The 19,173-nt window shown below is 37.4% G+C and overlaps 1 protein-coding gene across 1 annotated transcript in view; it reads left to right on the top strand.

Annotated features, from left to right (window-relative positions):
* The window catches only part of MAP2K5 (mitogen-activated protein kinase kinase 5), a 261,121-nt gene that overhangs the window by 105,927 nt on the left and 136,021 nt on the right, over positions 1 to 19,173 (top strand). The window contains exons 11-14 of the mRNA XM_049782784.1: positions 73 to 141; positions 234 to 315; positions 8,303 to 8,364; positions 13,489 to 13,537. Coding sequence (XP_049638741.1) covers positions 73 to 141; positions 234 to 315; positions 8,303 to 8,364; positions 13,489 to 13,537 — 262 coding nt within the window. The remainder of the gene's footprint in view (positions 1 to 72; positions 142 to 233; positions 316 to 8,302; positions 8,365 to 13,488; positions 13,538 to 19,173) is intronic.

Here is a 19,173-nt window from a genome sequence, read left to right as displayed (position 1 = left end):
TTTATTTCATAATGAACATAACTATATTTGAAAGTACATAATCGTATGACTGTTGATTCTTTCTATATTTAGGTCATTTTACTAGATATTACACTGGAACTTCAGAAACAAATTATGTCCGAATTGGAAATTCTCTACAAGGTAATTTTTCTTGGTCATTTTCCTTTCTAAAGCATGCCTTTGTGACTGACTTGCAGATTTTTAACTACTTTTGTCCTCTATTTTTGTTACAGTGTGATTCGTCATATATAATAGGGTTTTATGGTGCATTTTTTGTAGAAAACAGAATTTCAATATGTACGGAATTCATGGATGGTAAGTTTTTCCTTCTATAAATATTTAAAAACTTATTTGGGGGTATGGTGCTTCAGTACCTGGATTTGGTGACAAATGAAATTAAAGACAATTGAAATAGATTAATAACCATTTAAGTTTATTTGATAAGGCATTTTTAACTAGGTGATTTGGTTTTAGTAATTGTAGTTCATGTATAGTTTTAAAAATATAATTTTATTTACATTTGATGAAAATTTAAATAGGATAGATTAAATGTTAGTCTAATCAGTGGTTTGATATTTGATTCTTTCTACAATCTGTCTTTACTAGCAAAACAGATGTTCTACTCTTTTAATGTTTCAATAGCCAAAACAGATTTTCTTTTAAAGAAATCTATTAACCCAATGTCCTGTGTCTTTTAGAAAGAAATCAGTTCTTAATTGCAACATTGAAAATTGTTTCTAAACACAGCTGGTTAGCCAAGATGTGTTTTCTTTTCTTTGGACTTGTTTTTTTTTTCTTATTTTTTACCCATTTCTATTTTGGCAACTACTTCTTAATCTGAATTCTAAGGCAGAATGCAGATTCATATCCATAAGATGATGCCATCATTGTTACTGTTTACCCATTTTAAATGAAAGCATCTTTTAAATTTTTCCTTCTTTGGGTTTTTAGTTTTAGCATATTAAAGATCAATATTTTTATATACATAGGTTTAGTTTAGAAGGTCTAAGCATATTATTATGCCATTAGTCTATATCCTACTTTTTAATAGCAACAGTAATGATAAGGCAGTGGTCCTCAAACTATGGCCCACGGGCCACATATTATATTTGTATCTGTTTTGTTTCTTCATTGCAAAATAAGATATATGCAGTGTGCATAAGAATTCGTTCATAAGTTTTGTTTTTACTATAGTCAGGCCCTCCAATGGTCTGAGGGACAGTGAACTGGCCCCCTGTTTAAAAAGTTTGAGGACCCCTGATATAAGGTATATAATATATGCTGTGTTCTAAAGTAGTTATAGTAGATATCAAGAATTAAAACTCAAAGCAACCATATGCATAGCATGACAATTACTATTTAAGGGGAGTAGGAAAATTATACTTAGCATATATTACATGTTATTTTGTGATTTTTTTTCATGATTCTTTTTAGAAGTACTCATTATTTTCAGCTATATAAAATATTTCAGAAGCTACAGAGCTAATACAGAGAACTACCTTAAAGAACATACCTTGCATGCAGTCAATCATGGCTCAATTCCCTGGCATTACATGGTCACCTGAGTATCATCAGGTGCCACCCCAGAGGCCTTCATGCACTGAGCAGTACAGAGTGTGACCCCAGAGGGCAGTGCACTACCAGAGTGGCCCAGATAATCTTTGGTACCTGAGCATTTTTGGTACCTCAGTTTCTCAGCCTCATTCTCAGAAACATCCTTAGGGCCTTGGTGTGGAGCAGCCACTGCTCTGCTAAGAATTGCCAGGCAATTTAGGGAGATCTAAATAAGTTTTACAACATGGTAAATCATCACTATTTTTAGGACATTTTTATCTCCCAAGAAACAAAACTCTCTACCTATTAGTAGTTAGTCACTCAATGTTCTCTTTCCTCTCTAGTTTCTAGTTTCACCTGCTTTCTGTTTCAGTGAGTTTCTCTGTTTTGACCTTTACATAAAAATGGAATCATATGTGTGTGGCCTTTGTTTCAGGCTTCTTCTATTGTGTTTCCACAATTTATATGTGCTTCAGCACTCATTATTTCTTCCTTCCTGTGACTCCGTCTTTCACATTTTGTTTTCTCCTTCATCAGTTGAACACTTGGACTGGTCCCATTTTTAGCTGTTAGGAATAACAGTAATGTGTTTGTGTGCAGAGTTTTGGGTGTATGTGTTTTATTTGTTGTTTGTTTTGTTCTATTGAATGTATACCTAGGTGTGGAAGCTAGATTATATAACTAGTTATTTGAGGATCTCCGAGAATTTTTTATATCAGTTGCATTCATATCTATAATTGTAGAAGGATTTCAATTGTTAGAGAATTTTCAGTTTTTCTGCATATTCCTTTTTGTTATAGCCCAGTGTTTATGAAATGGCCTTTCATTTTAGTTTTTACTTACATTTCCTAATGACTAGTAATGTTGATGAGCTTTTATTATACTTATTCAGAAGTGTTTATCTTTATTGGATAACTGTGTCCAAATTCTTTTCCTATATTTTTCATAACTTCTTTTTTATTATATATAATTTTTATTTTGGCTATATTGGCTTACATAACTTCTTTTTTAATTAAATATATTTTTATTCAAAGTATTGTGATTTACAAAGTTAGTCATAGTTAAGTTTTAGACATACAATGTTTTGGCACCAGTCCCAACCCCCAGTGTAATCTTTTCCTGTGTTTATTTTTATTTCTGGGCCATATCCAGTAACGCTCAGTGTTTACTCTTGGCTGTGTGCTCAGAAATTGCTCCTGGCTGGAGGGACCATATGGGATGCCTGGGGATCGAACCGAGGTCCGTTCCTTTGCTAGCGCTCGCAAGGCAGACACCTTACCTCTAGCGCCACCTCACTGGCCCCGGTTTTCTTCTTTTTTTTCTTTTTCTTCAGTAGGCTTCACTGAAGTGCTAAGCAGAACTTGAATCATTTGTGGTTTTCACTCTTTTTTTTTTGGAGGGGATCACACCTGGCAGTGCTCAGGGGTGATTCCTGGCTCTACTCTCAGAAATCATTCCTGGAAGGCTCGGGGGACCATATGGGATGCTGGGATTTGAACCTCCAGCCCCTTAATGTACTAGTTTCAACAATATTTTTACTAGTTTTAATTAGTTTTAAATTCTGTCAATTTGAAGGAAAATTTGAGTTGCCTATATCAACCATATGGCTTTTATGTATTTACCACATATTTATATTTATATTTATGTTTAACTTCTATAAAATACTATTTTGTATTTTAGTTTATATTAGGTCGGATTGTAAACACAGGCTGTGACTTTCTTTACATACTTCTTTTTTATTTGGGGGGATTCGGGAGGGGATGATATGGAGGTAAAATCTTTAAGGAAAGGAGAAAGTAGCAAATATATTTATACTCGTTGGTGGTGTGGGGAGGGAGTGATATCAGAATGAGGAACACTAAGTTCTTTTTATTTGGATACATGAAGGTGATAGTCCTAATTAACCAAATATAAGTATAGTTGTTAAGCATTGAGCAGAGTTTTTCCTTATAGCACTCTTCTTTCTGATGCCTGTAGTGGGTAGTGACTTGCATTAAAATGATTGGCCTAAAGATGTTCTGAGGCCTAGGAAGCAACTAGACAGTAAATCAGTGGTCTCAGAATTCTGAGCAAAACAAGTTCAAACCATAGACAAGTTATTTTCTAAATACTTTTAATACTTTGGAAAGCCTGTACTGTCTCTCTGAGTTTTATGTATGAGTGACATTATATTGTAGTGAGATTTTGTATGCTGTAAAATGTTTACACGTGTCTCTCAAGATAAGAAAAGCTAGAGGAAAATCTTTGAAATCTTTGCCATTCTGGTAATTCAGAGGTTCTGGTCTTCTCCAAACTCTGCAATAAAATTTATTACCTTTGCTAGCACACTCATCTCTCTAGGACATAGTTTTTCTGTCTGTTCAATAACTGATCTTATAGATCATAATAATAGCATTAATAGTTGATTATTTATTAAGTCTAAAAACTATTTTTTAGGGATAAGCTGGTAGGTTGGAAATGATAGTTCAGCTGAGTAAAAATGGCCTGATTTCTTAATACTCAACAGACTTAATAAAAATTCTTTTTTTTTTTTTTTTGGTTTTTGGGCCACACCCTGTGACGCTCAGGGGTTACTCCTGGCTATGCGCTCAGAAGTTGCTCCTGGCTTCTTGGGGGACCATATGGGACGCCGGGGGATCGAACCGCGGTCCGTCCTAGGCTAGCGCAGGCAAGGCAGGCACCTTACCTCCAGCGCCACCGCCCGGCCCCAATAAAAATTCTTAATAAAAAAATTTTTTAAAGTCAAGATACTCGTGCTTATTGTCTGATTCACATGTGACAAAGCAAGGGAAAATGCACAGAGAACTGTTGGACAAAGTCAAGTATAGGTATTAAACAACAGTATTTACTGGATGGTCCAAAGGGCTCTTGGGCCCCTGCTAGGTGGTTGGGCAGTGTGACGTAACCACAGTACATACACTGTTGTACAACTCAACAGCTTTTTTGTTTGCTTGTTTTGGGTCACACCTGGCAGCACTCAGGAGTTACTCCTGACTATTGCTCAGAAATCATTCCTAGCAGGCACGGGGTATCATATGGGATGCCAGGTTTCGAACCACCGTCAATCCTGGATCGTCAGTGTGCAAGGCAAACACCCTACCGTTTTGCTATCTCTCCAACCCGAAATTCTTTATTTTGAGGGGATCTGCCATCTCATCATTTTCCTCCTTCCAACAGTTATGTCTAATAAATATTTCAAAGACAAAAAATTTGTGATGACAAAGCTATGGAAAGATTACTCCCAGGGATGGCAAAGGAGAGCAGGACAGAACTGATATTAAATGAAGACTTCCAAAACCCAGTAAACTACCTCAAGTGGTCTTCTCTTTTGGCTTGTTCTGCTAATAATGACAGTAATGTAATCTTTGGCCTTTTATTTTAGCTCTTAGAAGCTATTTTCGTTTAGCAAAAAAAAAAAAAAAAGGCTCTGATTTATACCCCAAGTGAAAATAAGTCTCCTCTGAAGACTTATTGCTTTACATATGAATATTTTGCGCCATCTAGTTTTGAACCATTCAGGTGGTTCACTTCATAAAAGATTGACGTACTAAACTACATTTCTCAGTATTTCAAATACCAGCATGTGAAACTTGATATTCTTGAGACTGTTCATCTTTGCAACTGCCAATTCATCTGTAAGATCAATGATAACATAAAATGTTTTTTTCTGCCATACTTTTATTGCATCTATAATAAAAATTCCATTTTAGTAAGTAAGGATGGTTTGGCTTGTTGCTGAAATTTTTTTTTTCCTCATTATGTGCCTAGCAGCACTCAGAGCCAGAGACTAAGATTTAGTGGCAGTGTGGTTTTCCAGCTTCTTTCAGAATAGGGAAACTACCATTGGAAATTACCTTAAAAAAAGTGATCATTAAAAAATTATCTTAGGGGCCGGGCGGTGGCGCTGGAGGTAAGGTGCCTGCCTTACCTGCGCTAGCCTAGGAGACGGACCGCGGTTCGATCCCCCGGCGTCCCATATGGTCCCCCAAGCCAGGAGCGACTTCTGAGCGCATAGCCAGGAGTAACCCCTGAGCGTTACCGGGTGTGGCCCAAAAAAAAAAAAAATTATCTTAAAGAAGTGATATTTAAATGACCCTCCTTTATAATTTACTTAGTATAAATACTAAGTAGTATTTAGAAAAGTCAGTTTTACAGATATATATATGGAAAATATATTACCTGATGTTAAGCATAGTCCCTGCAGGGGCTTCATGTGTGAGAGCAATGTTACTTGACTTATGTGACAAGTGACATAAATTTTATATCATGGAATATAAATTGTAGGATATATAAATATATATTTATATACAATATAAATTGTATAATAACACTAATTTGCCATCTTCACCAGTGTCACTTCATGGGCAGATTTTGTGATGGTGAGTGTAGGGATAGGGAATAAAATAAATCCCATATTGATCTGGGCATTGGTCATGAAAGCCTTCTTTTTTGGGGGGGTCACACCTGGCAGCACTCAAGGGCTACTCCTGGCTCTGTGCTCAGAAATCGCCCCCAGCAGGTTCAGGGGACCATATGGGATACCGGGATTCGAACCACCTTCCTTCTGCATGCAAGGCAAATGCCTTACCTCCATGCTATCTCTCCGGCCCCATGAAAGCCTTCTAATCAATTCCCCACGGGCATGGAGTATTGTGCACTGTCTACATATCTGATGTGCTAGTGTGTGGTCACAAGTTAACCTCCCAGGTGTCCCTCATATGCCTGGAGCCTTGCAACTCTGCATTAATGCTCTGGGGGATGTCTGGCCAGGTCACAGCCCCACACAGGGGCATGGACCCTGGGAGCACCTCTACTGTAGAGGTGTGTGAGTGCCGTGGTGAGGAGGGATAACATTAAAAAAAAACAAAACAAAGAAAACTTGATGTACCATATTGTAAAATAGACTTGACTATATTTCAATATGAAATACTCTGTATTAATATCATATTTCAATTTATATTATTTATCATAAATAAATTTCTATATGATACTTACAAGTCACTTCATAAAGCAGTATATTAGTTTTAACCTCTGACATAAACAGAAATACTATGTACCTTATTGTTTAAAATAATAAAGAAGGCCCTTATGATGGAACTGGATGGAGATGGGAGGCCTTTGTCCTTAGGCCCCGGACATGTGGCTCCATCCCCCATTAACCAGCGGGTCATCAGGTTCAGGAGGACAGCGGGCAGAAATCTCACTCACAAGTTTTATTCATGCCCTAGCCACCACATGGGTGTGGCCTAACATAACCATTTATGCTGAATCCTTATTCAGCCCTGCATAGTACCTTGTTTCTTAGCCATCTCTCCTCTGACCTCCCACCAGGCAAATTCCTTAATCCCCTTTTGCCCCTTAGGCAAAACCTTTTATAACCTTCCAAGACCCCTCCCAGAAATGGGAGGTCTAACAGGTAGCAAGACCCCTCCCAGCAATGAGTCTTGCTGGTAAGGTCAATTTACACAGGAAGGATGAGGGGATGGGGCCACAGTACCTCAATTTGACTCAAAGGTTATTGCATAAGGTTCAAATTTCTCATTGGTGAATGCTTAACTTCCTGTAATTTGCTTAGTTTCCTGAATTTCTTAAATCATTTATAAAATTTAAAAAGCATACACTTTTTTTTTTATACTTTCAGTTCCTTCAAAGTAGTCATCCAAGAAAGTAATAAAATTGTTTTGGTGATGTTTTTGCTGCAAATTGCAGTATCTTCTTTCAAAACTTATTTCTGGGCAACTATGGCTACTGTGTGAAATCCATGGCAGTTTCTCATTATTTTACATAATCACTTAAGATGTAGTTATTGAGTACCTGTTAACTAGTTGAGATACTTTCTAGGTTGATAGTTGAAAACAGCCATAGAGTTGGTCCCTGCCTTGTTACATTCACAGCCTAATGGTCTTGGTTTTCTTAGATTACCAAATCTGAGTTTAGGAGAGATGGAGCAGGTAAGTAAAAGCTGTATTAGTGAAAACTGTTGTGACATAGAAGATTTTTTTTGTAATCTACAAAGTGATTTTTCAAAATCTTTCAAAATTTTTTTCAAAATTCAAAATTTTGAAAATTTCAAAATTCAAAAAATCTTTCAAAAGATTTTTCAAATGCCATAGAGAACTTTAAAAATATTTTGAACTAAGTATTTTTTATTAGACTTGTTGTTTTCTCTGAATTGATTACCATACCTTTATTTGGTCACTGCAAAAATTGTGAGAGGCTTCTGTTTCATACTCAAAAAAATAGAGAAACAGTACAGTGGGTAGAGTGCCTGCCATGTATGCTGCTGACCCAAGTTTCATCGCCAGCATCTTTAGATGATCCCCCAAGCACTACCAGGAGTAATTCCTGAGTGTAGAGCCCGGAGAAACCCTGATCATTGTCAAGGATGCCTCAAAAAAAAAAAAATTACCTAACTGTAATAGTTATATTTGCATAAGTAATTCAGTTTAGCATATATATTTAGGTTTTCATAAAATGCTAAAATGCAGAGTATTCCTGCCAATTCCTAGTTTTTCTTCAGTTTGTACATGTGTGTGACTATACAGTAGGAAATAGTATCTAGTTATGCTCTTCCTGAAAATACGACTAGATCATAAATAAAAATGGACTAACAGCCTATTTGAATTGTAGACCTCATGCATGATTGAAGAGAAGAAATGTATTACCATATTGAATACCTATGAGAGGCACCCCAATGTACTGATCTAGCATTTGAATACATAGTAATGCATAGTATTTGTTTCTACAGGGGGATCTTTGGATGTATATAGAAAAATTCCAGAGCACGTCCTTGGAAGAATTGCAGTAGCTGTGAGTATGAGTCTCGTAGAATTTAGATGATTTATTCTTTTTTAGACACCTATTCTCCTGTTTCCTCATAGTGATTTTTTTCCAATTCTTTGACTCCTTCTGACTTCCTAAGTCTTTTTTTCTCATGATTTTTGTTTTTTCTTCTTTTCATAGACCAACCCATAGTTTTGACATAAGTCAATGATATCCTTCAAGCTTATGAATACTTTGACCAATTTTAGTCTGGGATACAGGGACCATGCTGTTTTGTATTGACCAGGAACACTTACAAGTCCTTCAAAGAGAAAGCTGTTGAGCATTTTGTAGTTTAAGGACATGATATGAAAATAAAAATAATTATTATATTTTTGTATTAAAATAGAACTGTCTGGGGCCAAGGAGATGACTCAAGGGGCTGGAACATCTGGTGTGTGTGTTTGTGTGTGTGTGTGTGTGTGTGTGTGTGTGTGTGTGTGTGTGTGAAGCCTTGGATTCCATTTCTAGCACTGCATGATCTGTGAGCACTGGTGGGAATGACCCACAAGCTCCATATTCAGAATGCTGAATGTGCAATCCCCTCAAAAAAAAAAAAGCTTAAAAAATGTACACCCCAAAAGTTACTTTATTCTTGAAATTTTCTGCACATTTTTTATGTCTGGTTCTAAACTTTTTACCAACTGCATCTCAGAATTTATTCCCTTTGTGATTAAAAAACAGTTTTCGGGGCCGGGCGGTGGCGCTCGAGGTAAGGTGCCTGCCTTACCTGCGCTAGCCTAGGAGACAGACCGCGGTTCGATCCCCCGGCGTCCCATATGGTCCCCCAAGCCAGGAGCGACTTCTGAGCGCATAGCCAGGAGTAACCCCTGAGCGTCACCGGGTGTGGCCCAAAAACCAAAAAAAAAAAAAAAAACCAGTTTTCCCATTTCCTATAATGACTAATGAATTGATGAAATATATTGACAAAACGAACATGGACCCCAGGTTCCAAATTTGGAATAGTGTAGGCTAAACAGTGTCTAAGCAGAGTCATGGGTGGTATAATAGTAAACACTTGCTAAACTGAAGGTACTCTGAGAGCTTAAATAGTTTAATGCAGAACAAAGTGATTCTAGCATGTACCATTTAATTAAATGGCTGATTTTCACGTTCATTATACATCAAACTGACAACTGAAATCCTTTAATCCAACATGGACACTTATTTAGTCTTAGTTCATTGTAATTCACAGCTTTCCTTTTTTCTTTCTAATTATTAGTGTGAAGAGCCCAGGGTGATGAAAACTTTCTTTTCTGATGCTATTGCCGCTAAGTAGCTTCTAATCTACATGTTTAGGTAGATTAGTTTAGTATGAAATTTGAGTCCTTAAATCACGATTTGAGATGAAAATAAAAATGTTTCATTTCTTCCTTTAATCTCAGGGGATGGATGCTCTGTGGCTTTTGGCAGTTCTTGGCTCTTAAGTTTAATAACACGTATAATAAAGGGCAGGAAAAAAAAAGGCAGGGATGCCAATTGAAAAAGAAAAAAAAAACTATAAGAGTTATATACACTCCATTATCTATTGGACTTGGCTAAAATAGAAATTGGCCACCTTCAGAGGAGAAGCAAGTGTTTCTGGGACATCATCAATCTTAGCTCCCTCCTGTGAAGGGCACTGACACAAGGCCATAGTCTTTTCATTTCTACCAGGTGGGAGCCTGGGAAGTGAAAGGAGTCAGTTTGCAGACACACAGATACACAGATACAGTTCCAAGTGAGGCTTACCTATCGAGGAAAAATATTTTCAAGAATTATTGTAGTGAGATGCATTTAAATCAGGGTTTGGTTTGGTTTGGTTTTTCTAAATGTGCCCAAATTCTCCAGCTTCTATGGCTCATCAGGTCATAGTAATGGAAACTGCCTGTGGCCAGAGTAGAAGAGATCCTTCTGGTAATTTTGTTCTTTATCTGCTTCTTTTTGTGAGATGTGTGCTGAGATTAGGCATGTATAATGTCTCCGAAGTGTGTGTGTCTGTGTGTATAAACAGTAAGAACATGCATATGCATATTGTGCCTATATTTTTATAGGTGTCATGCCCACTGAGACTCAGGAGTGTGTATCAGGTTCATTGCCAGTAATTACTTGGACTGGCAGTGCAGACATGGTCCTTGAGCCTGGCATTACTTGGGGGCATTACTTGAACCACACTGTGTTGTGCTCAGTCATCATCACGGGGGCAGTGGCGGGCTCTGTCATGCCAGGGATAACTCAGGACCTTGCAAAAGCAAAGTATGTATGTATTCTACCTTCCCAGCCCCCAGATTATTCTTATGTGATTTTTTTAATAGGCAACAAACATAAACAGTCCCTTGTTGCAGCTAACAAGCATCAGTGGAAGGCTTATACCATTCAGGTTTGTGGAATAAATGTTCTCAGAGCCTGAGTAGGGCTCTCACACCCTTGATTGGGTCTCTTCTGGTGATCTGATAGGTTGCCTCAACAGCCTTTCTTGGAGTTCTCTCAGCTGAGGCCAAGAAAGCACCTCCATACTATTTCCCAATGAGAAGCACTAGCATGAAAAAGACAGGAAGTCAGTGTATAATGCATGCTTTCTAGTGCCAATCCTTTAGAGGTGCTATTTATACAAGTAATACATCATTTCATAGTATTTAGTGAAATGTACTTACTTACATGATGATTCTGTACAGTCTTGTAGATTATTTGAAGATATTTTATCTCCATGCAAGGTGAATTGTAGAAAAGTTAAGTTAACTTTCCAGGAGTGGTCGTATACATGTGAGCAGTAGTTTGAACCATAGACTACTTGACTCAAGATTCTTTTTATGCCTTCAATCCACATCTGGGCATCTTCCCTTTCCCAGATTAACAGTGATCTGGCCTGCTACAAAAAAAATCCCAAGATTCACACTGTGTTGCAGAATGACCCTCTGTCAGTCTTTCTGATCCATAGTTCAAATATTCTCTAGGAAAATATAGATCAAGAGGACATTTATTCCCAGAATAAGCATTTTCCCCCAGGAAAAAATAGAGCTTTTTATAAATGGACTGACTTCAGACTTTCCAACTTGCTCATGATAGGCATCTGCTTCTCATTTGAATGCTGTCTCCTATTGCAGAGAAATGCCTTGCTACCTTTCCTGCCACCTATCGTGTTTTATTTTTCCTGTTTCTGAAGCAGTGACACTGTATACTATACTTTGAGTGCTAATCTTGATTGAAGTTGTCCCTGAAAAGATGTGCACTTGACATGTCACAGAGTGACTGATTGGCGGCAGATATAAGTACTTCTGGTGTCAAGGCTTTGTCAAGTTGTCGTTGTGATATGCAGCCTGCTGAATACCAATAATGCCAGCTAGATAGCCTCCCACTTACAGATGCTTATACGTGTCTAACAGGAAACAGTATTTACTTTGATCGGTGGAATAATAATATTTTTATTTTTAATTTCTAACGCAATTTAGGATTTTATTAAAAATCCTGTTCTCAGTATTTATTATTTTTTTCTGCCTGAGAATCAAAATTCTGAGAGCCTGAGAATTAGCTTCCACTCCGTGATTATTCATTTGCTGTGGCACCAGTTTGTAGTGGTGCGCTTCCTTTAATAGGGTGGTTTCATAACAGAATTCTGCTTATAAGTTGAGGGGCTAACCTTATTTTCAGCTCTCAGATGATTACTTACATGCTCAAGAAAATGACCTTGTCACATATTCAAAGAGAAAATTGTGTTTACTCTCTGAGCTATTTTTATAAGCACAGAAAAATAGCTCAGTCCTATTTCTTACTTTTGTGTTAAAAGCTATTATTGTTGGTATTTTGATATATACATGTGTTTTATTGCAATGTCACTTGTTCCAAACCCTGGAAGAAATTATTGGCTATAAAAATGTATTTTGTCTGTCAAAAATAGACTAAGACATTGCAGCGTTGGTCATACTGTGTTCTCAAGTCTTATAGTGGTACATTTCATTCTCTGAGAATAATTAAAATATGTTAACCTCTGCTCAGCATTAATTGGTGACATTTTTTCTTTTAGAACTTTAGTATTTGGAAATTGGCTTTCTCTCTTCCTTTCTGTTTTTTAATACTGCTTTTAATCCATCTCAATCAACTAAAATCTTTGCATATTAATTTCCATCCATCCTTTTTTAAAAAACTTTTTTTGATTTCTTGTTGGTTTGGGAGGGTCTTGGGATTAATCCTGGCAGAACTCAGCCAGTCAGACCAGGGGTTTGGTGCTAAAGTGCTGTGCTGATCTTACCTGGCAGTTTGGGGGGGTACTAGGAACCCCCCAGCCAAGGTTGGAGCCCTGACAGCTGTACCAGTAATAACCAAGATGCCACCTGTGCCAGGGATTGAACCCTATTTCACCCCTGTACTCTTTCCCTAAACCTTTATTTTTAAGATGTGTAAATCATTCAATTATTTTTCAGTTAGCCTTGAAATGGTTAGTTTCCATTCATGTGTGTGCAGGGTCATGGGTAGAAATATAAACATGGACATCTCCTAAACAGTTGTTTTGATTTGTTATTTTTTAAGTTTATAATGACAGCCCTTACTTACATTTCTCACATTGAATAATATGCTTAGAATTCATGTACTTACAGGGGCCAGAGAGATAGCATGGAGGTAGGGTGTTTGCTTTGCAAGCAGAAGGACAGTGGTTTGAATCCCGGCATCCCATATGGTCCCCCAAGCCTGCCAGGAGTGATATCTAAGTATAGAGCCAGGAGTAACCCCTGAGCACTGCCAGTTGTACCAAACCAAACCAAACCAAAAAAAAAAAAAAAAAGAATTCATTATATTTATTAAAAAGAACTCACATATTTAGGACCTTAGAAATGTCTTTTTTGTCATTTTTTTGTTTTTGTTTTTGTTTTTGTTTTGGGGGGGGTGTCACAACCCACAGCACTCAGAAGCTACTCCTGGCTGTACCATCAGAAATCACCCTTGGCAGGTTCGGGGGACCACCATTGAACCCGGGTTGGCCACATTCAAAGGAGGGGTGCCCCATCTAATGAACTATTGTTGCTCTAGCCTCTATTGATTGATTTTTTAAAGGGAAAATTATGGTTGATAAGTTAAGTTTAAATGTGGTTCTTTTCCTATAAAATTATCATTGTACTGTTTTCTCTTTCTTAAATTTAGGTTGTTAAAGGCCTTACCTATTTGTGGAGTTTAAAGATTTTACACAGAGGTATGTACTAGACTTTCAAGCACTGACTTAACTTGGATGGGGGTGAGGGGTTCTCTCTTGGACCTTCATTTTTGCTTTGTATTTTGGAGCACACTTGGTAATGTTCAGGAGCCAGTCCCAGATTTCTGCTCAGGGTCACTCCTAGCAGAAATTGGGGGACTTGTGGTGCTAGGAAGTGAATCAACACTTTCTGACTATCTGAGCTATCTTTCTGACTCTGAATCTTCCATTTTTTTCTCCCATTTTTATTAAGGAATGATGATGTACTGCACTATTAATGATACTTAATGCATATTTAATCCTAATCACCATCACTACCACCACCACCCTTATGCTCATTTCTGTGACCAACTTTCTAGTTCATTGCCTTTAGCCATAGAACTTTTATGCTCACTCTTTTTCTATCTCTTACTTGCTTTCTTGCTCTTTTTCACTCTCTTTTCTCTCTTGCTCTCACTCTAGCTTTTCTTTCTCCTTCTATCTCACTCTCTCCTCTTTCTTATATATTTCTTTCTTCTTTTCATTATTCTTTTTCTACCTATTTCTTCCTATCTTTCTTCCTTTCTCCTTTCCTTTCTTTTTCTCTTTCTTTCTTTCTTTCTTTCTTTCTTTCTTTCTTTCTTTCTTTCTTTCTTTCTTTCTTTCTTTCTTTCTTTCTTTCTTTCTTTCTTTCTTTCTTTCTTTCTTTCTTTCTTTCTTTCTTTCTTTCTTTCTTTCTTTCTTTCTTCTAGGTTTTTCCCTACAAAATTATTTTTTATTTATTTGTTTATTTCATTCCCAAGGGTTTGTGTTTTTTCCCTTTCCTGCTTATCATTTCTGCTTTTAAAGCATATGGTCTGAGAGAATACATGGTACAATATTTTCTTGATTTTATCAAAATATTTTGTGTGTGAACCTTGAATTTTTTTAGATGTATAATGACTATGCTATTTAAACCAACCAATGTTTTTGGTAGTAACAAAAGAGATGGCTCCTGTAATTTTCTTCCTCCCTCAACTGCTGGGACTTTGATTATAATCTTGGTATTACATTTTTGTTAATAATGCTTACCAAACATGTAAACAGTTATTTTAAGGTATTTGAAAATGACACTATCTTATTTTTCTTAAGCCTGGTTAATGTGAAATTCTTCAGTCTTTTCAGTTGAACCCTTCCTCTTATTTGCATATCAAATGTCACCCCCATACTGCTCTTAAAGTTTTTGTTTCACATACCTTAAAACTGAAACTTTAGGGCCCGGAGAGATAGCACAGCGGTGTTTGCCTTGCAAGCAGCCGATCCAGAACCAAAGGTGGTTGGTTCCAATCCCGGTGTCCCATATGGTCCCCCGTGCCTGCCAGGAGCTATTTCTGAGCACTCAGCCAGGAGTAACCCCTGAGCACTGCTGGGTGTGGCCCAAAAACCAAACAAAACTGAAACTTTAAATAAGAAAGAGGTAGATGAACACCACTAAGGAACATCCCTACCTGCCCCCCAGAAGACAAGGGGTCCTTTTATCAGTGATGTCTAGAGATTCAAAAAGGAATCCCCTGCCTGTATTCTTTTTTGTTTTCTATGTTTGTTTTTCAGGCCATACCCAATGGTATTCAGGACTTATTTCTGATTCTGCTCAGGAATTACTCTTGGTAGAAATTCAAGGTGCTGGGGGTCAAACTTGGATCTACTGTATGCCTTACTTGGCTATCAGCCTGCTTCAGAAAGTAGTCCTGGTCTAAGAGCAGAAAACTTAAGCCATTACTTAAAAACTGATGGATGTTACAAAAGAAATCTCATATTTAATGTTCCCCAAATGACTGAATTCATTTGGAGCAAATTATTAATTGAGAAGCAGACTTTAACAAAGCAATTTCAATCTTATGTTACTGACCATTGTTCTTTAATTTTACACATTTGCTCTATGTAGCTTGATGCACATTTGAAAAATGCAGATCATATACATTACATATGATTAAAATGGAATTAAAACTGAGAGAGAAAATAGTTTCTTCAATTATTCTGTCACTGAAATGTTTTTGTTGTGGTATTTTTACTATCCTGGTGATTATTTTATTTCTTCATGAATTAGTACAGTACTTGAAGGTATTTATGGTGATAAAATGGAATTATAATCCAAGTTTTTCTTTAAAGGCTGTCTACTCTATTTCTATAATATGTTTGGTACAAATTGTAGGTGTAGTAAGGGTGTGCTGTTGGTATTTCTTTTTCCGGTTATAGCGCCTGAAGAATTAGTACAGTGAGTAAGGCACTTGCCTTGTGCATGGCCAAGCCAGGTTCCATCCTTTGCACTTCTTATGGTCCACTGAACACACTAGGAATGATCCCTGAGTGCAGAGGCAGGAATAAACCCTGAGTACCATTTGGTGTGGCCCCCAAAAGGAAACAAAACAAAACAAAACTATAGTTTTTCTGGTTATAAATATATCTGACAAGTGAGAGGGGAAATGAAACATTTTTCACCTCTTAGGTGAAGAGCAAATGGTATTTTATACAATGTGACTTATGTTGCTCTATTCCCTGTGCTCTCACTTCCTGACATGCACCAACCCATAAAGTGGTTATTGCCATTTTAATGGGAATTAAAAGAGTGGTCAATTCTTGTCATTTTATTGATTTTTATGGACATCTGCTGTCCATTTGACAAAGACACTCAAGGAAGACATCAATTCTCCACAGTAAAAACCTTCATTAAGGAACTTGCCATGGAAATGCAAATGTTATTATTACAGGGAACCATAGGACCAGGCCTTTCTGGATGAATTTTTACTAGCCATAACTCTTTTAAGCAGTCTTATCAGATCTAAATAAGATCTTAGGGATAAATGGTTTAGTTGTCTGCCATCATATTTACTTTAAAAACAGAAATCAAGATCAGGAATGTGACTCAGAGGTAGTGTGTTTGCCTTGATTTTTTTTTTTTTTGCTTTGTTTTGTTTATTTGAGACTTTGAATTGTATCCCCAGCAATGCCCTCCCCACTCTGATTTCTTTTATAGTACCTTTATCGGGGTTATTTGGTTTGAGTAATACTTTGTGTTCCATTTCAAGTGGTTTCTTGGTAGACATGTTTCAAGGGGATTTATGTTTGGGTATAAAAATAAATATGTTGGTCAGACCCCGCACAGCACCCTGAGTCAGTACTGGTAGGCACAGTGAGTCAGAGTGTCTCAAAGGCAAGCAGGTCAGAGCATCTCATAGGCAAGTAGGTTCTTTCTCCCAACTCTTCAGTGCAACTCAGTTTAAAAGGGTCCTTTCAGGAGATGGAGAATCAATATTATAGAGTGTTTGTGTTGGACATGGCAGACTTCGATTCAATTTCTATCATCTCATCTGGTCCCCTCCAAACCCTGCCAGGAGTGATCCCTGAGCCCAAAACCACAAGAAGCCATGAGCACAGCTGGGAATGGGGAACTATGGAAGAAAGGAAGGAAGGGAGAGCCAGTCATTTCAGGGCAGAGACATCTCATATGGGGAATTAAGGTACATGCCTTGCATGCAGGTAGGCCCAACTCAGTTTCTGATATCACATGATCCCTAAGCATTGTTGGAATGAATTATTGACCAAGAATCACTAAAGGGGCCTGGACTCTATGAACACCACTAAGGAACATCCCTGCCTGCCCCCCAGAAGACAAGGGGTCCTTTTATCAGTGATATCTAGAGATTTAAAAAGGAATCCCCCGCCTGTATTCTTTTTTGTTTTCTATGTTTATTTTTCAAGCCATACCCAATGGTATTCAGGACTTACTTCTGATTCTGCTCAGGAATTACTCTTGGTAGAAACTCAAGGTGCTGGGGGTCAAACTTGGATCTACTGTATGCCTTACTTGGCTATGCTCTTTCTCCAGCCCTGTGCTTTTTATAAAAAATCTGTCTCTTAGTTCAGTTCCAAGGTAGTAATTCACTAGAAAATGCCTTTATGGAAGAAGATAATTTGGAAGCAGTAGAGAAGCAGTCCACCCTCTGCAGGGATTTCAGCTTGAAAACTGTGATTGTTTTCACAGAGGTGTACATCCACCTCTGTTTAGGTGGGAAGACTAAAGAATTATAGTGCAGATGAGCAGCTTCTTTTTCATCATCACGAGTGCTCAACTATATAAACTACTCAAAACTTGCAGTAAAAACCCTTATTGGAAATATTTAGCTTTTGAGTTTCCCAGTTATTCATGGAAACTTTCACTTTCTGAATTTAAAAAGTGTGTACTTTTTCAAGGACGAGCTGGAGAAATCTGGTGCCTTGGGAGATGTTTGTGAAAGCATTGTAATGAGGAATTTACTCTAGATGGAGTAGTTGATATTTTAGAGGTTTTGTCCATATTTAATAATTTAGATTCCATAAAAATAAGATTAAAGATGCCTTTTTATTTACCAGAAAGCTATTTAATTTTCTCCTTGATTAAAAAATTGTAGCTTTTTAGATCAGTTCAATCAGGCAATTAAAGATCAGAGCTTTTAAGTTCAGCTAAGGCAATTAAATAGGTAATATACTTGTTTATACACTTTTGCTATATAAGCTTATTGCTGTACCTTTTAAACAGCACATGGACTCATTTTTGCTTGCTCTAAATGAATGATAATGTGAATTCTGGCTGAATGTGTCACATTGTCAAATCAAAGACAGTGGTCCTTCTGAGGGAAGGGAGCCTGGGACAGGCTGTGAGAATACAGAGAGTGAAAAGAAAAGGAGGAAAGAGAAAGATGAGTGAGTGATCTAAGCCTCTTTCTCCTTTGTCTTAATCTCAGTGTCTGTGTTCTCTGTTTTCCTCTGATCATCATTTTCTTCCCTATTAAATGTTGTCCTGAAAACCAGGTTCTTGTACTTAGGAATGCAAATTTAAAAAAATCATGAAATAGTGATGAAAAAATAGACCAAAGTATTTCTCATATTTAAATGGCTTCTTTGGAACGCCATGGCTCTTCACTATAAAAGGCAAAGAAGGAGACTATTGTAGTTCAGAGCATACAAGTTAGTTTTTTTTTGTAGAGACCTCTCCAATAGTGATTGGAGAACCAAGTGGTACTGGGAGTCCTGATTCTATGAAGTATGCACACAAATGCTTTGATTTGCACCATTCTGCCAGCTCCAGCCAATCTGTTTAAGTTCAAGATCCTTTCCCAGGGTGCATCTTCTGTGAGGACTTGACAATGCAATAGCAGCTGCCCAAACAAGCCTGATACTGACTAGTTTGTTTGCTTTTGTTTTATTGAAGTTTTTTGGTGCTGCATTGAACCCAAGCCTCGGGCATATTAGCTTTATCATGGAGTCACATCTCTGACTCTTGCTTAGTTTATTTGACTATGTAGCACATCAACTATCAAAGTTTTGAAAATTAAAGTATAGTTGTTATTCCTAATGTATTTATTACCAAATATTTTATTCATTTAGGTTTTCTATTTGTTTACTTATTGAACTTGGGGGCCATACACAGAAGTATTTGGGGGGGGGGGGAGGTACAGTTAGTTTGTGCTGGGGATCACCTCCAGATTGGTTCCTGGGCTCCAACCTATGAACCTGGCACTCCAGTTCTTTGAGCTGTCTCCCAGGCTATACTTTATTCTTTTTTGTTTGCTTTTAATTGGAGTCCACATCTCATGATAGTCAAAGACTAGTTCTGGCTCTGTGCTACAGCATTGCTTTCA

This window comes from Suncus etruscus, chromosome 1, assembly GCF_024139225.1.
Source record: "Suncus etruscus isolate mSunEtr1 chromosome 1, mSunEtr1.pri.cur, whole genome shotgun sequence".
NCBI lineage: Eukaryota > Metazoa > Chordata > Mammalia > Eulipotyphla > Soricidae > Suncus > Suncus etruscus.
This window is presented reverse-complemented; position numbering and strand designations above follow the sequence as displayed.